General features: G+C 44.8%; 1 protein-coding gene across 2 annotated transcripts in view; it reads left to right on the top strand.

The window, feature by feature from the left end:
• The first annotated feature begins 17,675 nt into the window (after positions 1-17,675).
• The window catches only part of MOK (MOK protein kinase), a 52,980-nt gene continuing 47,473 nt past the window's right edge, over positions 17,676-23,182 (top strand). For both annotated transcript variants that reach the window (XM_066275128.1, XM_066275129.1), the window contains exon 1: positions 17,676-17,813. In XM_066275128.1, the coding sequence (XP_066131225.1) occupies positions 17,807-17,813 (7 nt within the window). In that variant the 5' untranslated portion in view covers positions 17,676-17,806. The remainder of the gene's footprint in view (positions 17,814-23,182) is intronic.

Genomic DNA, 23,182 nt, shown 5'->3' on the forward strand with positions numbered 1-23,182 from the left:
CCTTCTTTACCATTCCTCTACACCCTGACTCTTACTTTCTTTTTGCATTCACCTGGACTGACCTGGACACTAATGCAGCCCAGCAACTTATGTGGACTGTCTTACCTCAGGGGTTCAGAAACAGCCCACACCTGTTTGGGCAGACACTAGCTCAGGATTTAGCAGCATGCAATCTCAAAACTAGTACTCTCTTACAATATGTAGATAACCTACTCCTCTGCAGCCCCTCCCTGCCTGCCTCAAGGAGACACACCACCACCCTTCTTAACTTCCTCACTGTGAAGTGATATTGTGTCTTCTCTGCTAAGGCTTAACTTCACTCTCAGTCTGTAGCCTATCTGGGCATCGCCTTAATCCCCACCACCTGAGGTCTCACCCTAAATTGAACTCAGACCCTCCACAGTCTCCAACCACCTACCACCACAGATCAAATCCTTTCTTTCCTTGGTCTAATAGGCTTCTTTAGACACTGGATTCCCAGTTTTGCTCTCTTAGTCAAGCCCCTCAGTGAGATCTTCTGAACATGGCTTTTAAGGTATATAATGACCAAGGGAGTAACAGGAAAGGCAAATGAGGCCCTAAAGAAGTCAGGAAATACCAGCTTTTGGCATATGCTCTTAAAGGCTCCAGCGACCATAAAGGGCTTCATAGGATTCCATCAGGGCCCTGCTCCAGAGTGGAAAGAAAGGTCATTGAACCATCCCCATGCCAGGCTTCCTGGCCCCATCAAGGGACACATCATTGCTGTGGAAAGAGGGACACGAGAAGGTAAGCTGCCCCCTTGCTCCATGGAGGGAGGGTTCAGTCTCTTCTAGCTCTGCTCCAGCTACCTGTGACCTGACCTTGCCCAGCATGCTGGGAATTGCCACTGAAGGCCAAGGATATTGTTCTTGAGCCTAAGGTTTTTCTTCCAAGTAGCAGATAAGCTAATCTCACTTCTGGTAAACACAAGGACCATCTACTATGCATTGTCTGAATATTTGAGTTTTATTTATCCCTCAAAGATCTCTACTGTGGGTATTGACAGTCTGATTTTTTTTACTTTATTAATGTATAGTATCTCCTTTATTTGTCTTGTCTCAATGCCCCATGCCTATTGTAGGCTGGGACCTGCTGCTAATTCCAGCTAGAAGCAGTGGTCACTAGGAATTAAATTCTAACTGCAAAGTGTAGAAATGTAACCACCCTTTCCCTAAGCACTTTCAGGATTTATGGGTTACTCAGCAAACTGTTCAAAGACTGTCCAAGAGGCACTTCCAGCATTACATCACCCAAGGACTGACTTTAACGTGGACAGGTCCACACACCATGACCCTGACAACTCCCACTGCTGCTAAGGGTGGCTCTTTCCTCCACCCTGACCATCTGGAGCTCAGAAACAGAGAAACAAAACCGACTCCTTGTCCTCCTATTCTCTATTCACCTCTCAACCTGCCTCAACCAATCAGGTGCTTTCTACTCATGTGGGACCAACACCTATATGTGTCTCCCTACTAATTGGACAAAAAACTGTACTTAATCTATCTCACCCCAAATATCAACCTAATCCCACCCCATGAGCCTCTTCCAGTTCCTAGTACACTATCCGTCAATCTAAGGACCAAACAAGCTGTAAAGATAATCCCTCTTCTTGTTGCTTTAGAAATCTCTACAAAAGTAGGTCTAGGGGCAGGGGGACTGGCCACTTCCCTGTCTTATTCCCCCCCCCTCTCTCTCTGAAGCCCAGCAAATTCATAAACATGGAATCAGTGGTTTCACCAAAACTGGTGTCTTGACTATTGCCTTTCATTAGTCCACACACTCTCCTATTTATTTTTCTAACTTTTGAACCCTACCTCTTACGTTTGTTCACCAGTTTTTACAAAACTGCATGCAGACCTTCACCAATCAAAAAATTGGAAAAATCTACCTAACCCTACACACCAACCCTGAAACCTGCCCTCGCAAAACAGAAAAATCTGGAACCCTATAAATACACCCCTACTCCAAACAATGGTGGAAAAGCCCTTTGTTCTCGATGCTAACATCAATTATAGGACCAATCCTAATTTTGTGCCTAATATTAATGCTTACCTCATTCTTTCTTTTTTTTTTTTTTTTCTTTTTTTTGAAGCTGGAAATGGGGAGAGACAGTCAGACAGACTCCTGCATGCACCCGACCGGGATCCACCCGGCACGCCCACCAGGGGCGACGCTCTGCCCACCAGGAGGCGATGCTTTGCCCCTCCAGGGCGTCGCTCTGCCACGACCAGAGCCACTCTAGCGCCTGGGGCAGAGGCCAAGGAGCCATCCCCAGCGCCCGGGCCATCTTTGCTCCAATGGAGCCTCGGCTGCGGGAGGGAAGAGAGAGACAGAGAGGAAGGAGGGGTGGGGGTGGAGAAGCAAATGGGCCCTTCTCCTATGTGCCCTGGCCGGGAATCGAACCCGGGTCCCCCGCACGCCAGGCCAACACTCTACCGCTGAGCCAACCGGCCAGGGCTTACCCCATTCTTTATCAAGATCCTGCAGGCTCGAATGAGAGAAATCTCCAAGATTACCTACAATCAAATGCTTTTACAACCCCTACTCCAACTACCCTGGGGGGGGGTTCACGAAGGAGGACCCCAAAAGGGATAACAGCAGGAAGTAGCTCCAGAAGATGGCCGGTCCGAGACAAACCTTCCTGAACCCCATACCCTTTCCTTCCCCCCCACCTCTTTCTGTTTTTATCATACCACAGAGTTGAGAAATGACAGATATGTGACTTTACCAGGAATTCCAACTGCCCTTTTGATGTTCTGCTTATCTGTCAGACCTCGCCCTTACTCACTGGACCATCACCCCTGAGACAGAGGAATTCCAAGAAGCGGCAAGCCGCCCCAAGAGGAGCATTCCGGACATACCAGGACTTTTGATTCAACACCCACTTGCTCGAGACTCTCCCTGACCCTATAAAATTCGTCCCCCTTGCTTGTACTGGTGCCCTTCTCCTCGTAGAAGTGCCCGGCAGGTTTCTTTTTTTCCTTTCAATAAAAGCCTATTTCTCTGGTCTCTTCAGACTCCCATGGATTCCAACACCATTCTGTACCGTTTCCGCTCGGGACCTGAATATACTCATTTCGGCTGGCCCGTGGCAGCCGCCTCTCTCCTCTCCTCTCAACCTTGGCTTAAGTGTCACACGTTCACGCATTATAAGGTGTTGTAAGGTACCAAAAAGCTGAAAATTGATACTGATATTCTGGGAGGAAAGGTCAGGCTTTCCTGTCCTGTCCCTCCTTTAGGGAGGGGAGAGAGAAGAATGTAGAAGTTTCTGGCTTGCAAGAACAATGGGTCATTTAGATTTAAATCTAAAATAAAGGTTAACTGAGAAACTTCTTCCCTTTCAATAGGAGGCAGAATTTACATGCCACCTTGCATTGATTGTAGTTTTTCCTTTTCCTGGAATTTTGAGAATAAAATACCTCTAGGCTAATGAGGGAATAGGAACCCTGAAAGATTTGTAAATATCTCTGATTGTGTTACCTTGAAAGTCTTAATGTTTCTGTGTATCCCCTAGACAAATGTTATAATCTTGTTAATGATTGTGCCATAAAGTCATGCTCTCCCCCGCCCATGTGTGATCCAGAGTATATAAGCAGCCTGACCAGGCAGTGGTGCAGTGGATAGAGCATCGGACTGGGATGCCAGGGACCCAGGTTCGAGCCCCCGAGGTTGCCAGCTTGAGTGCGAGCTCATCTGGTTTGAGCAAAAGCTCATCAGCTTGGACCTAAGGTCGCTGACTCAAGCAAGGGGTTACTCGGTGTGCTGTATCCCCACAGTCAAGGCACATATGAGAAAGCAATCAATGAACAACTAAGGTGTCGCAATGTGCAATGAGAAACTAATGATTGATGCTTCTCATCTCTCTGTTCCTGTCTGTCCCTGTCTATCCCTCTCTCTAACTCTCCGTCTCTGTAAAAAAAAAAAAAAAAGGATTATATATAAGCAGCCTCTGAACTATTTTTGGGGCTGCACGATTTGGGCCTGCAGATGCCCGTGTCAGCCATATGTGGCCGGCATATTTAAAATTTCTTTCTTTGATAAAACTCTTCAAAATTTATCTGGACTAGGTGTCTCTACATGGACTTGATGAAGTGAGGTATGGTGCCTTTCAGAATCTGGGGTGCAGTACTTTATAACAAAGGTGACCAATTGTCCTCCTTTAGGGAAGACAGTTCTTCTTTTGTAAGTTCCGTCCTCCCTAGAAAAGTGTCCTCCTACATGTCTTCCTTTTTGATATTGGAAGACTAACCTGTAAATGTCTGTATTCAATCGATGCAGAGTCGATCCATTGTGTGTGATGTGACGTGTTTGTATCTAAATGAGTACTTTTTCCTTACAATTATTATTAAGAATTAATAGGCATGTAAACATAATTACAATATAAAATTGTAAGAATGAGACGGCACTCGATCACCAGGTGTGCAGGCTTTATTAGAGGAGAAAGACCTGCCGGGGCACTCTTCCGGGAGAAGGGCACCAGTACAAGCTAGGGGGACAAATTATATGGGATCAAGAAGAATTTCGAGCATGTGGGTGTTGAATCAAAAGTCCTGGCATGTCCAGAGCCTCTCCTTGGGGCGGCTTGTCAGCTTTTTGGAATTCCTCTGTCTCAGGGGCGATAGTCCAGTAAGGGTGAGGTCCGACAGATAAGTGGAACATCAAGAGGGCAGTTTGGAATACACATATCTATCAAAAACATTACAAATGTTTTTATTATGCATTTATTATATTATAGTGTATTATTGTTGCAATTAATAAAATGTTTCTTTTATTTATTTATTTTTATAAATAAATTTTTATTTTAATCAATAAATCAGGGTACATATATTCAAAGAAAACATGTCCAGGTTATCTTGTCATTCAATTATGTTGCATACCCAGCACCCAAAGTCAGATTGTCCTCCGTCACCTTCTATCTAGTTTTCTTTGTGCCCCTCCCCCACCCCTTCCTTTCTCCCTCCTTCCCTTCCCCCACCCCCCGTAACCACCAGACTCTTGTCCATGTCTCTTAGTCTCGTTTTTATGTCCCACCAAAGTGTGGAATCCTGCAGTTCTTGTTTTTTTTTCTGATTTACTTATTTCACTCCGTATAATGTTATCAAGATCCCACCATTTTGTTGTAAGTGATCCGATGTCATCATTTCTTATGGCTGAATAGAATACCATGGTGTATATGTGCCACATCTTCTTTATCTAGTCTTCTATTTTTTTTTTTTACAGTGATTAAAGCCTTTAAGCAAACTCTTGGCCAATACAGCAAGAATCCATAAAAGAGTAGTGTCCTTAACATGTTCACCAAGTCCATGTTGGCCCCAGCACCATGCCAAATCCCTGAAAAATGCAACCCAACCCCAGTTCAGTCTGTTAGGAGCTGTCACAAGGAGTAGGAGTCCAGGAAAAGTCCACATCCAGGAAAAGACCGCATGGCACTGGTATTGTTGTCACAATTCTATACTTTACAGTTCATGTCCCAGTCCCAATGACCGCTGCTTCTAGCTGGTAATGATTCAGGTAGACTGGAAAAAGCCATTTGCAGCATGCATGGATATGGAGCTTCTGTTCTCCTCTGCCTGGAGAGATGAGACCAGGTAGCCTTTCCCTGGAGCTCTGTGACTGTGGTGTGGTAAAGGGAACCTCGGGATACACTAAGCTGGGCGGTAAAGGTAGATTCATAATAGAAGTTGGCAAAAGGGGGAAAGAGAGCTCTAAATTAGGAGTAGGTCCCAGCCTGAAATATGAGTGGAGCATTGAGGTAGGAGGAATAAAGGAAACACTATATATTAAACAAAGCAGCAGAAAATAGGACTATCAACACCCACAACAGAGGTGTTCGAGGGAAGAATAAAAAACCTGACTATTCAGGCAAGACATAGTTAAGTGGCCCTTGTGCATATGAGATCAGTTTACCTGCTTGGAAGAAATACCCTAGGCTCGTCCACAGTGTTGTAGATGGGGCCGACGGCTCTGGGCACCTTCAGCCTTCAGTGGCAAACCCCAGCATTCTGGGCAAGGTTAGGTCACAGGTGGCTGGAGCAGGGCTGGAAGAGACTGAACCCTCCCTTAGAGGAGCGAGGGGGAAGCCTACTTTCCAGTGTCCCTGTTTCCTCACAGCAGAGGCATGTAAGCCTGGCAGGCTTTAGCTCAATGACCTTCCTTTCCACTATTGAAGCAGGACCCAGATGGCATCCTATGAGACCCCTTTGGGGAGTTGGAGCCTTTAAGGGCATATCCTAAAAGCTGGTAGTTCACCTGATCTCTATTGGGCTTTTTCTGCCTCTTGGTACCTTAAAAGCCATGCTCAGAAGGTCTCAGTGAGGGGTTTGGGGATCCCCATCCGCTTATATAAATCTTTTCCATATATCTGGAGCTATTTGGAAAAAGACAAAACAGTGTTATTAGCTGGATCAAATAAAGAAGGTAGTAGGGCCCTGGCCGGTTGGCTCAGCGGTAGAGCGTTGGCCTGGCGTGCGGAGGACCCGGGTTTGATTCCCGGCCAGGGCACACAGGAGAGGCGCCCATTTGCTTCTCCACCCCTCCGCCGCACTTTCCTCTCTGTCTCTCTCTTCCCCTCCCACAGCCAAGGCTCCATTGGAGCAAAGATGGCCCGGGCGCTGGGGATGGCTCTGTGGCCTCTGCCTCAGGCGCTAGAGTGGCTCTGGTCGCAACATGGCGACGCCCCGGAGGGGCAGAGCATCGCCCCCTGGTGGGCAGAGCGTCGCCCCATGGTGGGCGTGCCGGGTGGATCCCGGTCGGGCGCATGCGGGAGTCTGTCTGACTGTCTCTCCCTGTTTCCAGCTTCAGAAAAATGAAAAAAAAAAAAAAAAAAAAAAAAAAAGAAGGTAGTAGTTTGCAGGAGAAAAAGATTTGGCATCTTCTGTTCATCAGCATTCAAAAGAAATTTAAAAAATTTTAAAGTAAAAGCATGATACGGTAGACCCATAGGAGTTCCAGGATATGACTTCCCCCTTTTAAATATTTTTAAATTGATGTTAAAATATTTGCTGGGTACACTTTAATAATACCTTAACTTTAAAGATGGTAAGAATGACAAAATACAGTAAATGCTTTTGCTCCATATGTAGGAGCATTTTCAGTTTAACAGTTTAGGAAATCCAATAATAGAACAATGCATACAGACAATGGGCTATAATATGCTTAGCAGCCTCTCCTATTCTGACAGAGGTTACTATAAATCCAGAATATGTATCCACTGTAACGTGGACATAGGACTGACAAGCAATGCTCCCATATTTTTCAAAACATCTCTACCCCACAAATTAACTGGCCATCCAGGGAGCACATAAGGCTTAAAAAATCCAGAATGACCTTCTTAATCTTACCAATGTAGAAAACTAGAACTTTGTTGAGGGGATTTACTCTGCCCTATACCTTGTAATTCTGTGGCTGCTGCATGAGTGGGCCAGGAAGGAGGCCAATGTAGCTTAGCAATAACAGATCCATCAGCTCCAGTATCTAAAAGTCCTTTAAATTTATGCTTATGTATTGTTAGTTCCATTTCAGGGTGTTCCTGACCTATTTTTTTTAATCCAATTGGCAAAATCAGAGGAGCCAAATCACCGATTTGCTTGGGGCCCCTTTTGCAGGATGTGGCCTGAGAAGCAGAATTAGCATCCTTATACTATTCTTCTAACTGCCTGAATTAGCCGTGAGACACATTCTTTTTTTTTTTTTTATTGATTTTGATGGGGTTGCATTGATAAAATTGTCTTCCGTCACCTTCTAACTGGTTTTCTTTGTGCCCCTCCCCTCCCCCAACCCCTCCCTTTCCTCCCCCCCACCCTGTAACCCCAACACTGTTGTCCATGTCTCTGAGTCTCATTTTTATGTCCCATCTAAGTATGGAATCATATAGTTCTTAGTTTTTTCTGATTTATTTATTTCGCTCAGTATAATGTTATCAAGGTCCATCCATGTTGTTGTAAATGATCCGATGTCATCATTTCTTATGGCTGAGTAGTATTCCATAGTATATATATATATACCAAAGCTTTTTAATACACTCGTCCTTTGACGGACACTTGGGCTGCTTCCAGATCTTTACTATTGTGAACAATGCTGCCATAAACATGGGGGTGCATTTCTTCTTTTCAAACAGTGCTATGGTGTTCTTGGGGTATATTCCTAACAGTGGTATAGCTGGGTCAAAAGGCAGTTCGATTTTTAATTTCTTGAGGAATCTCCATACTGTTTTCCACAGTGGCTGCACCAGTCTGCATTCCCACCAGCAGTGCAGGAGGGTTCCCTTTTCTCCACATCCTCGCCAGCACTTATTCTGTGTTGTTTTATTGATGAGCGCCATTCTGACTGGTGTGAGGTGATATCTCATTGTGGTTTTAATTTGAATTTCTCGAATAATTAGTGATGTTGAGCATTTTTTCATATGCCTGTTGGCCATCTGTATGTCCTCTTTGGAGAAGTGTCTATTCATTTCTTTTGCCCATTTTTGGATTGGATTGTTTGTCTTCCTGGTATTAAGTTTTACAAGTTCTTTATAAATTTTGGTTATTAACCCCTTATCAGACTCATTGTCAAATATATTCTCCCATTGTGTAGTTTGTCTTTTTATTCTGTTCTTATTGTCTTTAGCTGTGCAGAAGCTTTTTAGTTTGATAAAGTCCCATTTGTTTATCCTGTCTTTTATTTCACTTGCCTGTGGAGACAAATCAGCAAATATATTGCTGCGAGAGATGGCAGAGAACTTACTGCCTATGTTTTCTTCTAAGATGCTTATGGTTTCATGGCTTACATTTAAGTCTTTTATCCATTTTGAGTTTATTTTTGTGAATAGTGTAAGTTGGTGGTCTAGTTTCATTTTTTTGCAGGTAGCTGTCCAACTTTCCCAACACCATTTGTTGAAGAGGCTGTCTTTACTCCAATGTATGCTCTTACCTCCTTTGTCAAATATCAGTTATCCATAAAAGTGTGAGTTTATTTCTGGGTTCTCAGTTCTGTTCCATTGATCTATATGCCTGTTCTTATGCCAGTACCAGGCTGTTTTGAGTACAACGGCCTTATAATATAACTCGATATCCGGAAGTGTGATACCTCCCGCTTTATTCTTCCTTTTCAAGATTGCTGAGGCTATTCGTGTTCTCTTTTGGTTCCATATAAATTTTTGGAATATGTGATCTATATCTTTGAAGTAAGTCATTGGTATTTTAATCGGTATTGCATTGAATTTATAAATTGCTTTGGGTAATATAGACATTTTAATGATGTTTATTCTTCCTAACCATAAGCACGGTATATGCCTCCACTTGTTCGTATCTTCCCTGATTTCTTTTATCAATGTTTTATAATTTTCCGAGTACAAGTCTTTAATCTCCCTCGTTAAATTTATTCCTAGGTAATTTATTTTTTTGGTTGCAATGGTAAAGGGGATTGATTCCTTAATTTCTCTTTCTGACAGTTCATGGTTAGTGTATAAAAATGCCTCTGATTTCTGAGTATTGATTTTATATCCTGCCACCTTGCTGAATTCATTTGTCAGGTCTAGTAGTTTTTTGACTGCGACTTTAGGGTTTTCTATATACAATATCATATCATCTGCAAATAATGATAGTTTTACTTTTTCTTTTCCAAATTGGATGCCTTTTATTTCTTTTTCTTCTCTGATTGCTGTGGCTAGGACTTCCAGAACTATGTTGAATAAGAGTGGTGAAAGGGGGCACCCCTGACTTGTTCCTGATCTTAAGGGGATTGCTTTTAATTTCTGCCCATTGAGTATGATGTTGGCTGTGGGTTTGTCATAGATGGCTTTTATCATGTTAAGGTATATTCCCTGTATTCCCACTTTGCTGGGAGTTTTGATCATGAATGGGTGCTGGATTTTATCAAATGCCTTTTCTGCATCTATTGAAATTATCATGTGGTTTTTCGCCTTCCTTTTGTTTATGTGATGAATCACATTGATTGATTTGCAAATATTGTACCAGCCTTGCCTCCCAAGAATAAATCCCACTTGATCATGGTGTATGATTTTTTTTTCATATATTGCTGGATCCGGTTTGCTAATATTTTGTTGAGGATTTTTGCATCTAAATTCATCAGGGATATTGGCCTATAATTTTCTTTTTTTGTGTTGTCTTTGCCTGGTTTTGGAATTAGAATTATGCTCACCTCATAAAAGGAGCTTGGAAGTCTTCCTTCCTCTTGAATTTTTTGAAATAGCTTGAGAAGGATTGCAGTTAGTTCTTCTTTGAATATTTGGTAGAATTCACTTGTGAAGCCATCAGGCCCAGGACTTTTCTTTTTTGGGAGTTTTTGTTTTTTTGTGTGTGTGTTTTTTTTCACTTTTCTGAAGCTGGAAACAGGGAGAGACAGTCAGACAGACTCCCGCATGCGCCCGACCGGGATCCACCCAGCATGCCCACCATGGGGCGACGCTCTGCCCACCAGGGGGCGATGCTCTGCCCATCTTGGGTGTCGCCATGTTGCGACCAGAGCCACTCTAGCGCCTGGGGCAGAGGCCACAGAGCCATCCCCAGCGCCCGGGCCATCTCTGCTCCAATGGAGCCTTGGCTGCGGGAGGGGAAAAGAGAGACAGAGAGGAGGGCGCGGCGGAGGGGTGGAGAAGCAAATGGGCGCTTCTCCTGTGTGCCCTGGCCGGGAATCGAACCCGGGTCCTCCGCACGCTAGGCCAATGCTCTACCGCTAAGCCAACCGGCCAGGGCTTTGGGAGTTTTTTGATAGCTGTTTCAATCTCATTTGTTGTAATTAGTCTGTTTAGGTTTTCTGATTCTTCCAGATTAATTTTTGGAAGATTATATGTTTCAAGGAATTTGTCCATTTCATCTAGGTTGTCTAGTTTTTTGGCATACAGTTCTTCATAGTATTTTCTTACAATATTTTGTATTTCTGTTGTGTCAGTTATTTCTCCACTCTCGTTTCTAATTTTATTTATTTGAGTCCTCTCTCTTTTTTTCTTGGTGAGTCTGGTTAAAGGTTCATCGATCTTGTTTACCTTTTCTAAGAATCAGCTCCTGGTTTCATTGATCCTCTGTATTGTTTCTTTAGCCTCTATGTCATTTATTTCTGCTCTGATCTTTATTATTTCCTTCCTTCTACTAGCTCTGGGCTTTACTTGCTGTTCTTTTTCTAGTTCTTTTAGGTGCAGGGTCAAGTTGTTTATTTGAGCTTTTTCTAGCTTCTTGAGGTATGCCTGTAATGCTATAAACTTCCCTCTCAGGACTGCTTTTGCTGTGTCCCATAAATTTTGAGTTGATGTATGCTCATTATCGTTTGTTTCTAGGAATTTTTTAATTTCTTCTTTGATCTCAATGTTAACCCATTCGTTATTTAATAACATGCTATTTAGTTTCCAAGTGTTTGAGTGTTTTTCAGTTTTTCTGTTGTGGTTGATTTCTAGTTTAATGCCATTGTGATCAGAGAAAGTGCTGGATATGATTTCAATCTTCTTAAATTTGTTGAGACCGCTTTTGTGCCCTAACATGTGGTCTATTCTAGAGAATGTACCATGAGCACTTGAAAAGAATGTATATTCTGCTGTTTTAGGGTGAAAGGTTCTGAAGATATCTATTAAATCGAGTTGATCTAATATGTCCTTTAAGTCTTCTGTTTCTTTGTTAATTTTCTTTCTTGAGGATCTATCTAGTGATGTTAGTGGGGTATTGAAATCCCCTACTATTATAGTATTGCTGTTGACCTCACCCTTTAAGTCCATCAAAGTCTGCTTTATATATTTAGGTGCTCCTACATTAGGTGCGTAGATATTTATAATAGTTATATCTTCCTTTTGGATTGCTCCCTTTATCATTATGTAGTGACCTTCTTTATCTCTAACTATAGTCTTTGTTTTAAAGTCTATTTTGTCTGATATAAGTATTGCTACCCCAGCTTTTTTTTCATTTCCATTTGTGTGAAATATTTTTTCCATCATTTTATCTTCAGTCTGTGTGCATCTTTTGATTTAAGGTGTGTCTCTTGTAGACAGCATATATATGGGTCCTGTTTTCTTATCCACGCAGCTAAGCTATGTCTTTTGATCGGATCATTTAATCCATTTACATTTAAGGTTATTATTGATATGTAATTGTTTATTGCCATTTTATTCTTTAAAACTGTATTCCTCTTTTGCTATATTCTTTTTCTCCTTTGATCTGTTTACAACAGGTCCCTTAGCATTTCTTTTTTAAAAAATTTACTTATTTATTCATTTTTTTTTAGAGAGGAGAGAGAGTGAGAGAGAGAGAAAGGGGGGAGGAGCAGGAAGCATCAACTCCCATATGTGCCTTGACCAGGCAAGTACAGAGTTTTGAACCGGCAACCTCAGTATTCCAGGTTGACACTTTATTTACTGCGCCACCATAGGTCAGGCGGTCCCTTAGCATTTCTTGCAGCCTTGGTTTGGTTGTAGTGAATTCCTTGAGGGTTTTTTTTGTCTGTAAAGCTTTTTATTTCTCCTTCAATTTTGAATGATAGCCTTGCTGGATAAAGTAGTCTTGGTTGTAGGCTCTTGTTCTGCATTACTTTGAATATTTCTTGCCATTCCCTTCTGGCCTCAAGTGTTTCTGTTGAGAAGTCAGAAGTCATCCTTATGGGGGCTTCTTTGTAGGTGATAGTCTTTTTTTGTCTAGCAGCTTTTAATATTTTCTCTTTATCCCTTAGCTTTTGGTATTTTAATTATGATTTGTCTTGGTGTTGATTTATTTGGGTTTCTACTTAATGGAGTTCTCTGTGCTTCCTGAACATGTGAGATGATTTCCTGCCTTAGTTGAGGGAAGTTTTCAGCTATGATATGCTTGAACAAAGTATCCCTTGTTCTTTCTCTTCTTCTTCAGGAACCCCTATGATGCAGATGTTATTCCTCTTCATGTTGTCACAGAGCTCTCTTAGAGTTTCCTCAGACTTTTTGAGTCTCTTTTCTTTTTTCTGCTCTGCTGCCGTGCCTTTATTTATCGTGTCCTCTAACTCGCTGATTCAATTCTCCGCTTCATCCATCCTGCTTTTAATTCCTTCTATTGTGTTCTTTATTTCAGATACTGTATTTGTCATTTCTTCTGACTGATTCTTTTTTATTATTTCAATGTTCTTTTTTATATTTGCTATCTCTTTATTTAGGTATTTGTGATGACCATCTATTGTTGTTCTAATATCTTTGAGCATCCTAACAATCATTATTTTAAACTCTGCATCTGGTAATTTGGTTATATCTGATTCATTTAGGTCCTTTTCTGGGGATTTTTCTTGGTTCATTTGTGTTGCATTTCTCTGCCTCCGCATTTTCTCTTCACAGGAGTGGCTATGATCACGTGCTCAGGTGCACAAGCCTTGGTGGCCTTGGCCTTTGCCCTGCCCCTCTGGGTGGCGTTATGCTTGGTCCTTAGGGCACTGGTGAGCACCTTTCCTCAGCTGCGGGTCTCTGCCTGTTTCTGGGCTTTCGCCCAGCCCTTGCAGGAGGAGCCCACTTGTGGAACGGCTGCAAACCTTGGCTCTACCCGTGGGGCAGGACTGCGTGCCCACGCTCAGCTCAGTAGCAGAACTCCGCCTGTTCTGGGCTTTTGGCTCCACCCCTGCGGGAGAAGCCGGCTCCCAAGTCAGGCCACAAGCCTGGGTTCCACAGGCGGGGCAAGGCTGTGCTCCTGCACCCTTGCTCAAGGGCTGGTCTCCACCCCTTCCGGGGTTCTCACCCTTCTCCCGCAGGCTGGATTACAGGCTGCTGGCAGCTGGGCTTGACCGCTTTTGCACGCCTACTCCTCCCCAGCCGGGCAACACTGAGCTCACACGTGAGCCCAGTGGCGGCCAGCCAGCTTCCGCCCCTGCTGACAGAACCGTGCCTCCACGTCCCGCGGCTGCCCGCCCTCTGGCAAGCCCTCAGCCGTGTCAGAGGGGGTGCTGCAGCTCAGACCCTAACACTCACTACTGTCACCCTGAAAGCTCCCTTCTTCTAAGCGACTCTGCTCTGAGTGCCATGGGAGAGCTTGTTTGGCTGCTCTCCTGCTTCCCTTTGCTGGTATTGTTGTTTCCGGGGGAAATATTCACTTTAGATTTGGGGAGTGACTCTTCCCAGGGGTTAGGGTGGCTGTCTCCCAAAATGTTTCTCTCTGTGCCTCCTAGATTGCACTCTCTTCCTGCTACTCCAGTCCTCTCTCCCCGTCCCCCGGAGGCCCGGGTGAGTGGTTGTGAGAGAGGTGTTCTGTACGGTCCCTTTAAGAAGGATCCTGGGTCTGAGAAATCAGACTCTTTCTCACAAACTATCCTGACTTGTTTCCAGCTAAATACTGTCCTTACGACTCTTCTGGGCTCTGGGGCTGCAGGCTGGGGCTTTGTTCCTGGGGCTCAGGACCCTCCCCTCTCTGCTAAACTCACTTCCCGCCATGCAAGTTCTCCCAGCTGCCGTTTGCTCCGGAGAGCTGGGCAGCCCTCTCCGCGTTTCCGCTTTTCCTACCAGTCTCGGTGTGGCTTCTTCAGTGTTCCTTGGTTGAAGAGTCCTCTTAGTTTAGTCCAAAGTTGGTTTTTCCAGATGATAGTTCTTAAAATTAGTTTGTAATCCACTTTGGTTCTGGGAGGTGGATGTTGGTACGTCCTCCTACTCCAGCGCCATCTTGTCTTCTCCTCTGTTTCTTTTATTTACGATGTGGTTTTCTTAAATTTATTTTTGTCATTTTTATTGTAAAAAAGTAAGTCACCTTAGCATTCAGCGAAGTTTCCCTGGCCCCTGTATTTACCATCGCACTCCGCACCCAGAATTCCTGCTTTCTGGCTTTATTTCCTCCAAGGCTGACTCATTCCGTGAACTGCATCGGGGCACTAATCTCTATTTTGCATCACCAGCCCCTAAAGCAGTGACTGGCGCCTAGTAGGTGGCGAACAAGGCTGTTAGCCCTGACACACACCAGGCAGAGTTCCAGCCACGTGTTCTGAATGGGCGGGCGCACCAGGCCAAGGCTGCGGGCAGGCGGGGACCAGAGGTCAGGGAGATGCAATGACTGAAGATAGACGGCAGGGGGAACCCGAGACCTACTTAGTTTGCTCCGCACCTGGGCACGCGAGCTCCGCCCCAGACTTCATGGGTGGGGCACCCGGGCCCGCATAGCACACTGGTGCTCTCCCAACTTCTCTGACTTCTCCCTCCAGTTCTAACCCCCTCTTACACCTCTTCCCAAACAAACAAGTCCTACTTTTCATTCCTTTTTATAAAATTTTATGTAGAAAATTAAATTTAAGAGGGTGACATTGATCAATAAAAGTAGGTAGGTTTCAGGTAAACGTTTCTATAGCATTAGAACTGTTGATTATGTCGTATGCCCATCACCCAACAGGAAGTCAAATCACTTTCTGTCACCGTGTATTTGTCCTTCTTTGCACCCCTCCCCCTCAACCCTCTCCCTGCTTTTCATTCTTTGAGCTAGAAAAATGCAACAGTCCATGAACAGAGTGAAATGGTACAGAGTTATTGTTCCGGTTTTCAAATGTCGGAGAGGGGAGCTTTTGTGCATGAAGGTACCCTGGATTGTAAATGGTCCATCTGCTTTAAAATCAACTCATAAAATTTGTCATCTTGCTTATAGATTGAAGCCTCTGTATGAAAATACATTGTAGGTGGCAATCAAGGTTGGTCAAATGGTGTCTAAGTTGACAGATCATCCTTTAGAGAAGGAAACAGATTGCCTGCTACACATAGCCTAATAGCTGAGTCTCTTGACGTTGGGAAATAGAGAAAAGCTGATGCTAGGCTGGGGGTGAACTGTTTGAGGAAAAGTTTTAGAATGAGATGAAAAGCTCACATGGCTATAATTAGGTAGTGTTTCTGTAGAGTTTATTAAAGGCTGAGCTCTAAGATGCACATTTTTAATGTAGTTCCATTTTTAAATTTTTTATTTTTGAGAGAGAAATAGAGAAAGACAGAGAGAGAAACATCAATTTGTTGTTCTAGCTATTCATGCTGTCATTAGTTGATTCTTTTTTTTTTTTATTCATTTTAGAGAGGAGAGAGAAATGGAGAGAGAGAGAGAGAGAGAGAGAGAGAGAGACAAAGAGAGAAGGTGGGGAGGAGCTGGAAGCATCAACTCCCATATGTGCCTTGACCAGGCAAGCCCAGGGTTTCGAACCGGCGACCTCAGCATTTCCAGGTCGACACTTTATCCACTGCACCACCACAGGTCAGGCCATTAGTTGATTCTTGTATGTGCCCTGACAGGGTATCAAACCTGCAACCTTGTCATGTTGGGAAGGATGCTCTGACCAGCTGAGCTCCCCACCCAGGGCCAAGGTGGTTCCATTTCATAAGCATCTCTTGAGTGTGGAATATGCACGTGGCTGCTGGTATTGTTTGAGGAGGAAAAGGATAACCTTCTAAACCAAGATCAATTTGGCTACCAAAGTGTGAAAGGATGGGAAGGCAAGAAGAAGGGGTGGGTCAAGGGTTAAGGCCTGAAGATTTCAGGTGGAGGGAGATAGTATTTGGAGTGAGGACACCCTCCCCCCATATACTTTTGAGTCACATGTGTGCTCAGAGATCGGCACACAGATATTTTCAAAAGTATTGTTTCTAGTAGCAAAAATAAGAAACATTAATAAGGAAGTGGCTAAACATTAAGAGTATATATATATATATATCCACACTATGGAATATTATGCAGCAGTTACAAAGCATAAGGTAGCACCATATGTATTCATATTAAAGTTGACTAGGATTTATTAAGTGAAAGAAGCAAATTAGATAAGAGTATATAATTTTCAATGGTGGGGAAAATCCGTCCAAACTCATACACAGAAGTTCTGAAAAGACGCCACCCGTCTGTTGCCAGTGGGGAATTTGGAGGAAGATGGGGGTGAGGATGGACGTGCTTTGAAGGGATTATTTCAAATTTGCCTTTACATACTTCTGCACTTTGATTTTTGTACAACAGAAACATTTAACTTCTTTAATTAAAAAAATTAATAGGAAAAATCAGGGATATCTGATCTTACAGAGTAGTAAGGATGAAATAAGCAAATAAACAAGGAACTTCATAAAACGTTGAAACGATACAGAGATGGTCGTTATTATTGCGTTGTCAGTTCCTCAGGGTCTCATCCACTATCCGCTCAGTAATCCTATTTGCGCATAATTCATTCATGTATTATATTAATTTCTTCAACTTTACAGCAGAGAATGTAAGTTTCAAGAAGCCCCGGACTTTGCCCATACTGCTCTTCTTTATATCCCCAATGCCTGCAACAGTGCCTGGAGCTCAATATTGAATTAAAAAGAAAAATTGACAAACGGACTGCTCTGTACCAGACTAGTTACTAGTAGATGCTCAAACGTAGGACGTGACTGCAACGGAGAATGATTCAGTGCGTCCCCAGCTCAGTTTCAAGCTCAAGGCTGTCGTCCGTCAAAACATTAGGTCCCAAATCGGTAAATTCTTAGGAGGGCTGTGTGAATGAATAGTTAGTGATCCTGGTGAACGTCGCCTATACTCGGAAGCTTTCAAGCGGCCAAGGAGGTTGCTTAGCAACGATACCGACTAGGCAGGTATCGCAAGGCTCACGCGCACGTGAGGACCGCGGTCGCGAGCGGGCCGTTTTGCGCACGCGCGGGAAGCTGCCTCGGGAGCGTTCAAGGTTTGACGGTTGCTAGGGTGACAGGGAATACAACATGGCGGCCAGGTCCTAACGCCCTCCGCCAGGGGACCACGGGCCGAGGTCCTAGGTCGGGACCCTCCCTCAGAGGAGTGGAAGCCAGGAGCCACCCTTCCTGCCCCTTTTTTCTCTGTCCAGTGTCGGCAAGGGGTTGTCGCCGGCTTCCGCATCAAAGATGAAGAGTGAGTGAGGCCCGGGAGGGGCAGGGAGGGACGCGAGGGGGAGTGGCGGGAGCTGGACCGGCCGGCGCGGGCGGCGGGGATGGCCGGGAGGACTCCGATCCTCCCTGGGCTGTGAGAGCCGGTGAACCTGAAGCCAAAAAAAAAAAAAAAGATTAAATTCTATTAGTGTACAATCGTTGTAATGTTAAGTTTGCATCGCGTCCTAATTGTCAGTTGGTAATGAATGATATATGGTGTAAATTGTGCAACCAAGATATTTAAAATGATGTGTCTCGTTCACCTTGCACAAGCATTCTTATTTTCTCTTGTTGGATATTGTTTACGTGTTTATCTTTTAAAAAAAATTTTTTTTTTATTCACGCACCCAAAGCTGTGGTTAGAATCCAAGGTCTACAAAAGGCTTTGTTTGTGCATTTGCTTTATATTGCGAACTTACATACGCACAGTTTTCTTCACCCTATTCCTTTTTTCCCCTTTCCAACTATCCTGAAAATTTTCGAATCTACAGAAAAGTTGCAAGAAGAGTCCCTGGAATGTTTATAAACCCTTCATCTAGATGCCCTACTATGCTATGACATTTTCTCTCTCTCTAATGATAGGTTTATTCTTACTGAACCTTTTGAGGGTTAATTGTAGAAATCATGACATTTCACCACTAGCAACTCAGCAAGTATCCGGTAAGAACAAGGACGTTCTCCTACATAGTCACCGCACAACTAACGTGCTGATACTGTACTGTCATTGAGTATTCAGTCTGTATTTCAGATGTCCCCGGTTACACCAATAATGTTTGTTACAAGCGTTTTTTTTTTTGTTTTTTTTTTGTTTTTGTTTTTTTCTTTTCAGTTTTCTGAAGCTGGAAACAGGGAGAGACAGTCAGACAGACTCCCGCATGCGCCCGACCGGGATCCACCCGGCACGCCCACCAGGGGCGAAGCTCTGCCCACCAGGGGGCGATGCTCTGCCCATCCTGGGCGTCGCCATGTTGCGACCAGAGCCACTCTAGCGCCTGGAGCAGAGGCCACAGAGCCATCCCCAGCGCCCGGGCCATCTTTGCTCCTATGGAGCCTTGGCTGCGGGAGGGGAGGAGAGAGACAGAGAGGAAAGCGCGGCGGAGGGGTGGAGAAGCAAATGGGCGCTTCTCCTGTGTGCCCTGGCCGGGAATCGAACCTGGGTCCTCCGCACGCTAGGCCGACGCTCTACCGCTGAGCCAACCGGCCAGGGCCGTTACAAGCGTTTTTATTGTTCCAAGATCCAATCAGGAATCACAAATTGCATTTTGTGGTTCTGTCTCTGTGGTCTCCTTTAATCTGGCACAGTGTCTTGTCTTTTGAATCTTTCATGACAACATTTTTCAACAACCCAGGCCATGTGTTTTGCTCAGCGTCCCTCACTTTCGTTTTGTCTGATTCTTTCCTTGTGTTTGGCTTTAGCTCACATGTTTTTTTTTGTCAGGAATATGTCAGAGGTGATGTGTCCCTGTTGGTGTGTCTCAGTGTTGGTGAGGTTAGGTTTGATCATCAGATCAATCTGTTTATTCACCTTTGCCTTTTGGGCCCTTCATGCCCTCTCTTAGAAGCGAATACTCTTACCAGTGTCCTGTGCGTCTATATACGTGTGTACAGGGTGGGGACAAAAGTAGGTTTGCAGTTGTGAGTATGTGAAACACAGTTTATTCTTGGATTATTATTTGCTACTAATAATTATTTGTTATTTGATATGTTCTTTTAGATGGCCATTATGGTAGCATTACCCAGTCTAGTGCTACACCTTTATTCTGTCTTTCTTCTACCTTAAAATCCAGCGTAAGAACTAGTATAACCTGTTATCCCCCAGGCTTAAGCCCTGATCATAGTGGAGAGAATATCCCAGAATAGGAAGTTATGGAGGCAGGGTCTTGGGAGTAGAAGGAACAGGAAGAGTGAGGAATGGTAAAATTGGACTCATAGCTTGAGGTCAGTGAATGGGGCAGGGCATGCTAGATTGTCGTGTTGGTCTTTACTGTAGTATTTTCCAGTTGTATTTTCCTGTTTGTTTTCTAGGCAGTGCCCACATGTTTAAGGATGTAGTGATGATCCTGTGATTATTCTTAGCTGTCTCTGTTTTGTTTTGCATCATTTGCAGTAGTAGGGAGCAAGGAATAACACAGTGAGGTTGTCAAGAGTGTGGGCTTTGGAGTCATGGCAGCCTCTGGCAAATTACTGACTTTTCATTTCTTTTTTTTTCTTTTTTTTTTTAAAAATTCAGTGAGAGGAGGCCTGACCTGTGGTGGCGCAGTGGATAAAGCATCGACCTGGAAATGCTGAGGTCGCTGGTTCGAAACCCTGGGCTTGCCTGGTCAAGGCACATATGGGAGTTGATGCTTCCTGCTCCTCCCCCCCTTCTCTCTCTGTCTCTCTCCTCTCTCTCTCTCTCTCTCTCCCTCTTTCTCTCCTTTCTAAAAAAATGAATAAATTAAAAAAAAATTAAAAAAGAAAAAAGGCCCTGGCCGGTTGGCTCAGCGGTAGAGCATCGGCCTGGCGTGCGGGGCACCCGGGTTCGATTCCTGGCCAGGGCACATAGGAGAAGTGCCCATTTGCTTTTCCACCCCCCCCTTTCCTCTCTGTCTCTCTCTTCCCCTCCCGCAGCCAAGGCTCCATTGGAGCAAAGATGGCCCGGGCGCTGGGGATGGCTCCTTGGCCTCTGCTCCAGGCACTAGAGTGGCTCTGGTCACGGCAGAGCGATGCCCCGGAGGGGCAGAGCATCGCCCCCTGGTGGGCAGAGCGTCGCCCCTGGTGGGAGTGCTGGGTGGATCCCGGTCGGGCGCATGCGGGAGTCTGTTTGTCTCTCCCTGTTTCCAGCTTCAGAAAAAAAATAATAATAATAATAATAAATAAATAAATAAATAAATAAATAAATAAATTCAGTGAGAGGAGGGGAGGCAGAAAGACTCCCGCATGTGCTCCAACCAGGATCCAACAAGCAGGACCGCTAGGGGGCGATGCTCTGCTCATCTAGGGCATTGCTCCGTTGCTTAGCAAACAACCTCTTAGCGTCTGAGGCGAGACCATGGAGCCATCCTAGGCTCCTGGGGCCAATCACTCCAATCGAGCCATAGCTGTAGGAGGGGAAGAGAGAGAGAGAGAGAAAGAAGCAAGAGGGGGAGGGATGGAGAAGCAGATGGGCGCTTCTCCTGTGTGCCCTGACTGGGAATCGAACCCGGGACATTCACACGCTGGGTGGATGCTCTACCACTGAGCCAAACAGCCAGGGTGACCTTTCTTTTCTAACACTGGTTTTCTTCCTTGCTCCAGTTATTGATTGCTGTGTAACAATTCACCCCAACCTAGTTGCTTGAAATAAAACAATCATGATTCTCTCTCATGGTTCTGTGGTTGCCTAGACACAATGAGGCAGGTCTCACTTGGAGTCTCTCATGCAGTTACAGTGAGAGTATGGTTGGAGCTGGAGTCACCTCCAAAGTTTACTTACATGCCTGGGGTTGATGCTGGCTGCCCAGTGAACATGAACAGCCTCCATGTGGCCTGGGCTTCCTCACAACAGGGCAGTTCGAGGAGGAAGCAGCATTACCGGGCCTGACCAAGCCTCCGAAATGGCAGAGTGTCACTTCCACATCCCCCGATCTGAGGAGGGAGAACACAAAGTCCCGTCTCTGATGGAGGAGTGGCAAAGACACAGAGGAAGATGAGCACGTGGAATGGGTTGTCTAGAGGCTGCCATCTTAGTAAAATAAAATCTTCCACACTCATCTTTACTTTTTTTTTGACAGAGACAGAGAGAGGACAGATAGGGACAGACAGACAGGAAGGGAGAGATGAGAAGGATCAATTCTTAATTGCGGCTTCTTAGTCTCCTTAGTTCAGGGGTCGGGAATCTATGGCTCGTGAGCCAGATGTGGCTCTTTTGATGGCTGCATCTGGCTCACAGACAAATCTTTAATAAAAAAAATAATAACATTAAAAATATAAAACATTCTCATGTATTACAATCCATTCATTTCCTACCGCTCGTGTTCATGGTTGCAGGAGGCCGGAGCCAATCACAACTGTCCTCCGGGACAACACCAAATTTTTATTGGATAATGCGTAAGGTACACAGGTTGTTGTATGGCTCTCATGGAATTACATTTTTAAATATGTGGTGTTCATGGCTCTCTCAGCCAAAAAGGTTCCCGACCCCTGCCTAAGTTGTTCATTGATTGCTTTCTCATATGTGCCTTGACCAGGGGGCTACAGCAGAACTAGTGACCCCTTGCTCAAGCCAGCGACTTTGGGCTCAAGCCAGAGACCTTGGGCTCAAGCCAGCAACCATATGGTCATATCTATGATCCCACACTCAAGCCAGTGACCTCGGGCTTTCACACCTGGGTCCTCTGCATCCCAATCCAACACTCTGTCCACTGCGCCATTGCCTGGTCATGTTTAAACAGGCATAATTAAAAAAAAGAAAAAGAAAAAAACCCAGGCATAATAATATTTATTTTATAGAATTGTTTAAAAGATTAAATGAGATAATCCATGTAAAGTTTGTAGTGGTCGGCACAAGGTAAATTACGAATGAGTTATTTCATGATATTCCAGTGGATGGAAGACAAGGATGTAAAAACATCAGTCAGATCCTTATTTTGAAAAATTGTACCCTTATTGATTTCCTGTCTGAACTCTTTTATTTTTCTTTTTTTTTTTTTTTTTTTGTATTTTTCTGAAGCTGGAAACGGGGAGAGACAGTCAGACAGACTCCCGCATGCGCCCGACCGGGATCCACCCGGCACGCCCACCAGGGGCGACGCTCTGCCCACCAGGGGGCGATGCTCTGCCCCTCTGGGGTGTCGCTCTGCAGCGACCAGAGCCACTCTAGCGCCTGGGGCAGAGGCCAAGGAGCCATCCCCAGCGCCCGGGCCATCTTTGCTCCAATGGAGCCTTGGCTGCAGGAGGGGAAGAGAGAGACAGAGAGGAAGAAGGGGGGTGGGGGTGGAGAAGCAAATGGGCGCTTCTCCTGTGTGCCCTGGCCGGGAATTGAACCCGGGTCCCCCGCACACCAGGCCGACGCTCTACCGCTGAGCCAACCGGCCAGGGCCTCTTTTCTTTTTCAAGAGAGACAGAGACAGGAAGGGAGAGAGACAAGAAACATCAATTTGTAATTGCATCACTATTTTTTTTTAGTTGTTTGTTGATTGCTTCTGCTACATGCCTTCACTGGGGGGCCCAAACTGAGCCAGTGACCTTGGGCTCAAGCCGTTGACCTTAGACTCAAGCCAGCAACCTTGAGCTCAAGCCAGCCACCTTGGGATCATTTTAATGATCCCATGATCAAGCCAGTGATCCTGAGCTCCAGCTGGAGACCTCAGTGTCCCATCACCAGTCAGGCCC

This window comes from Saccopteryx bilineata, chromosome 4 (genome assembly GCF_036850765.1).
Source record: "Saccopteryx bilineata isolate mSacBil1 chromosome 4, mSacBil1_pri_phased_curated, whole genome shotgun sequence".
Lineage (NCBI taxonomy): Eukaryota > Metazoa > Chordata > Mammalia > Chiroptera > Emballonuridae > Saccopteryx > Saccopteryx bilineata.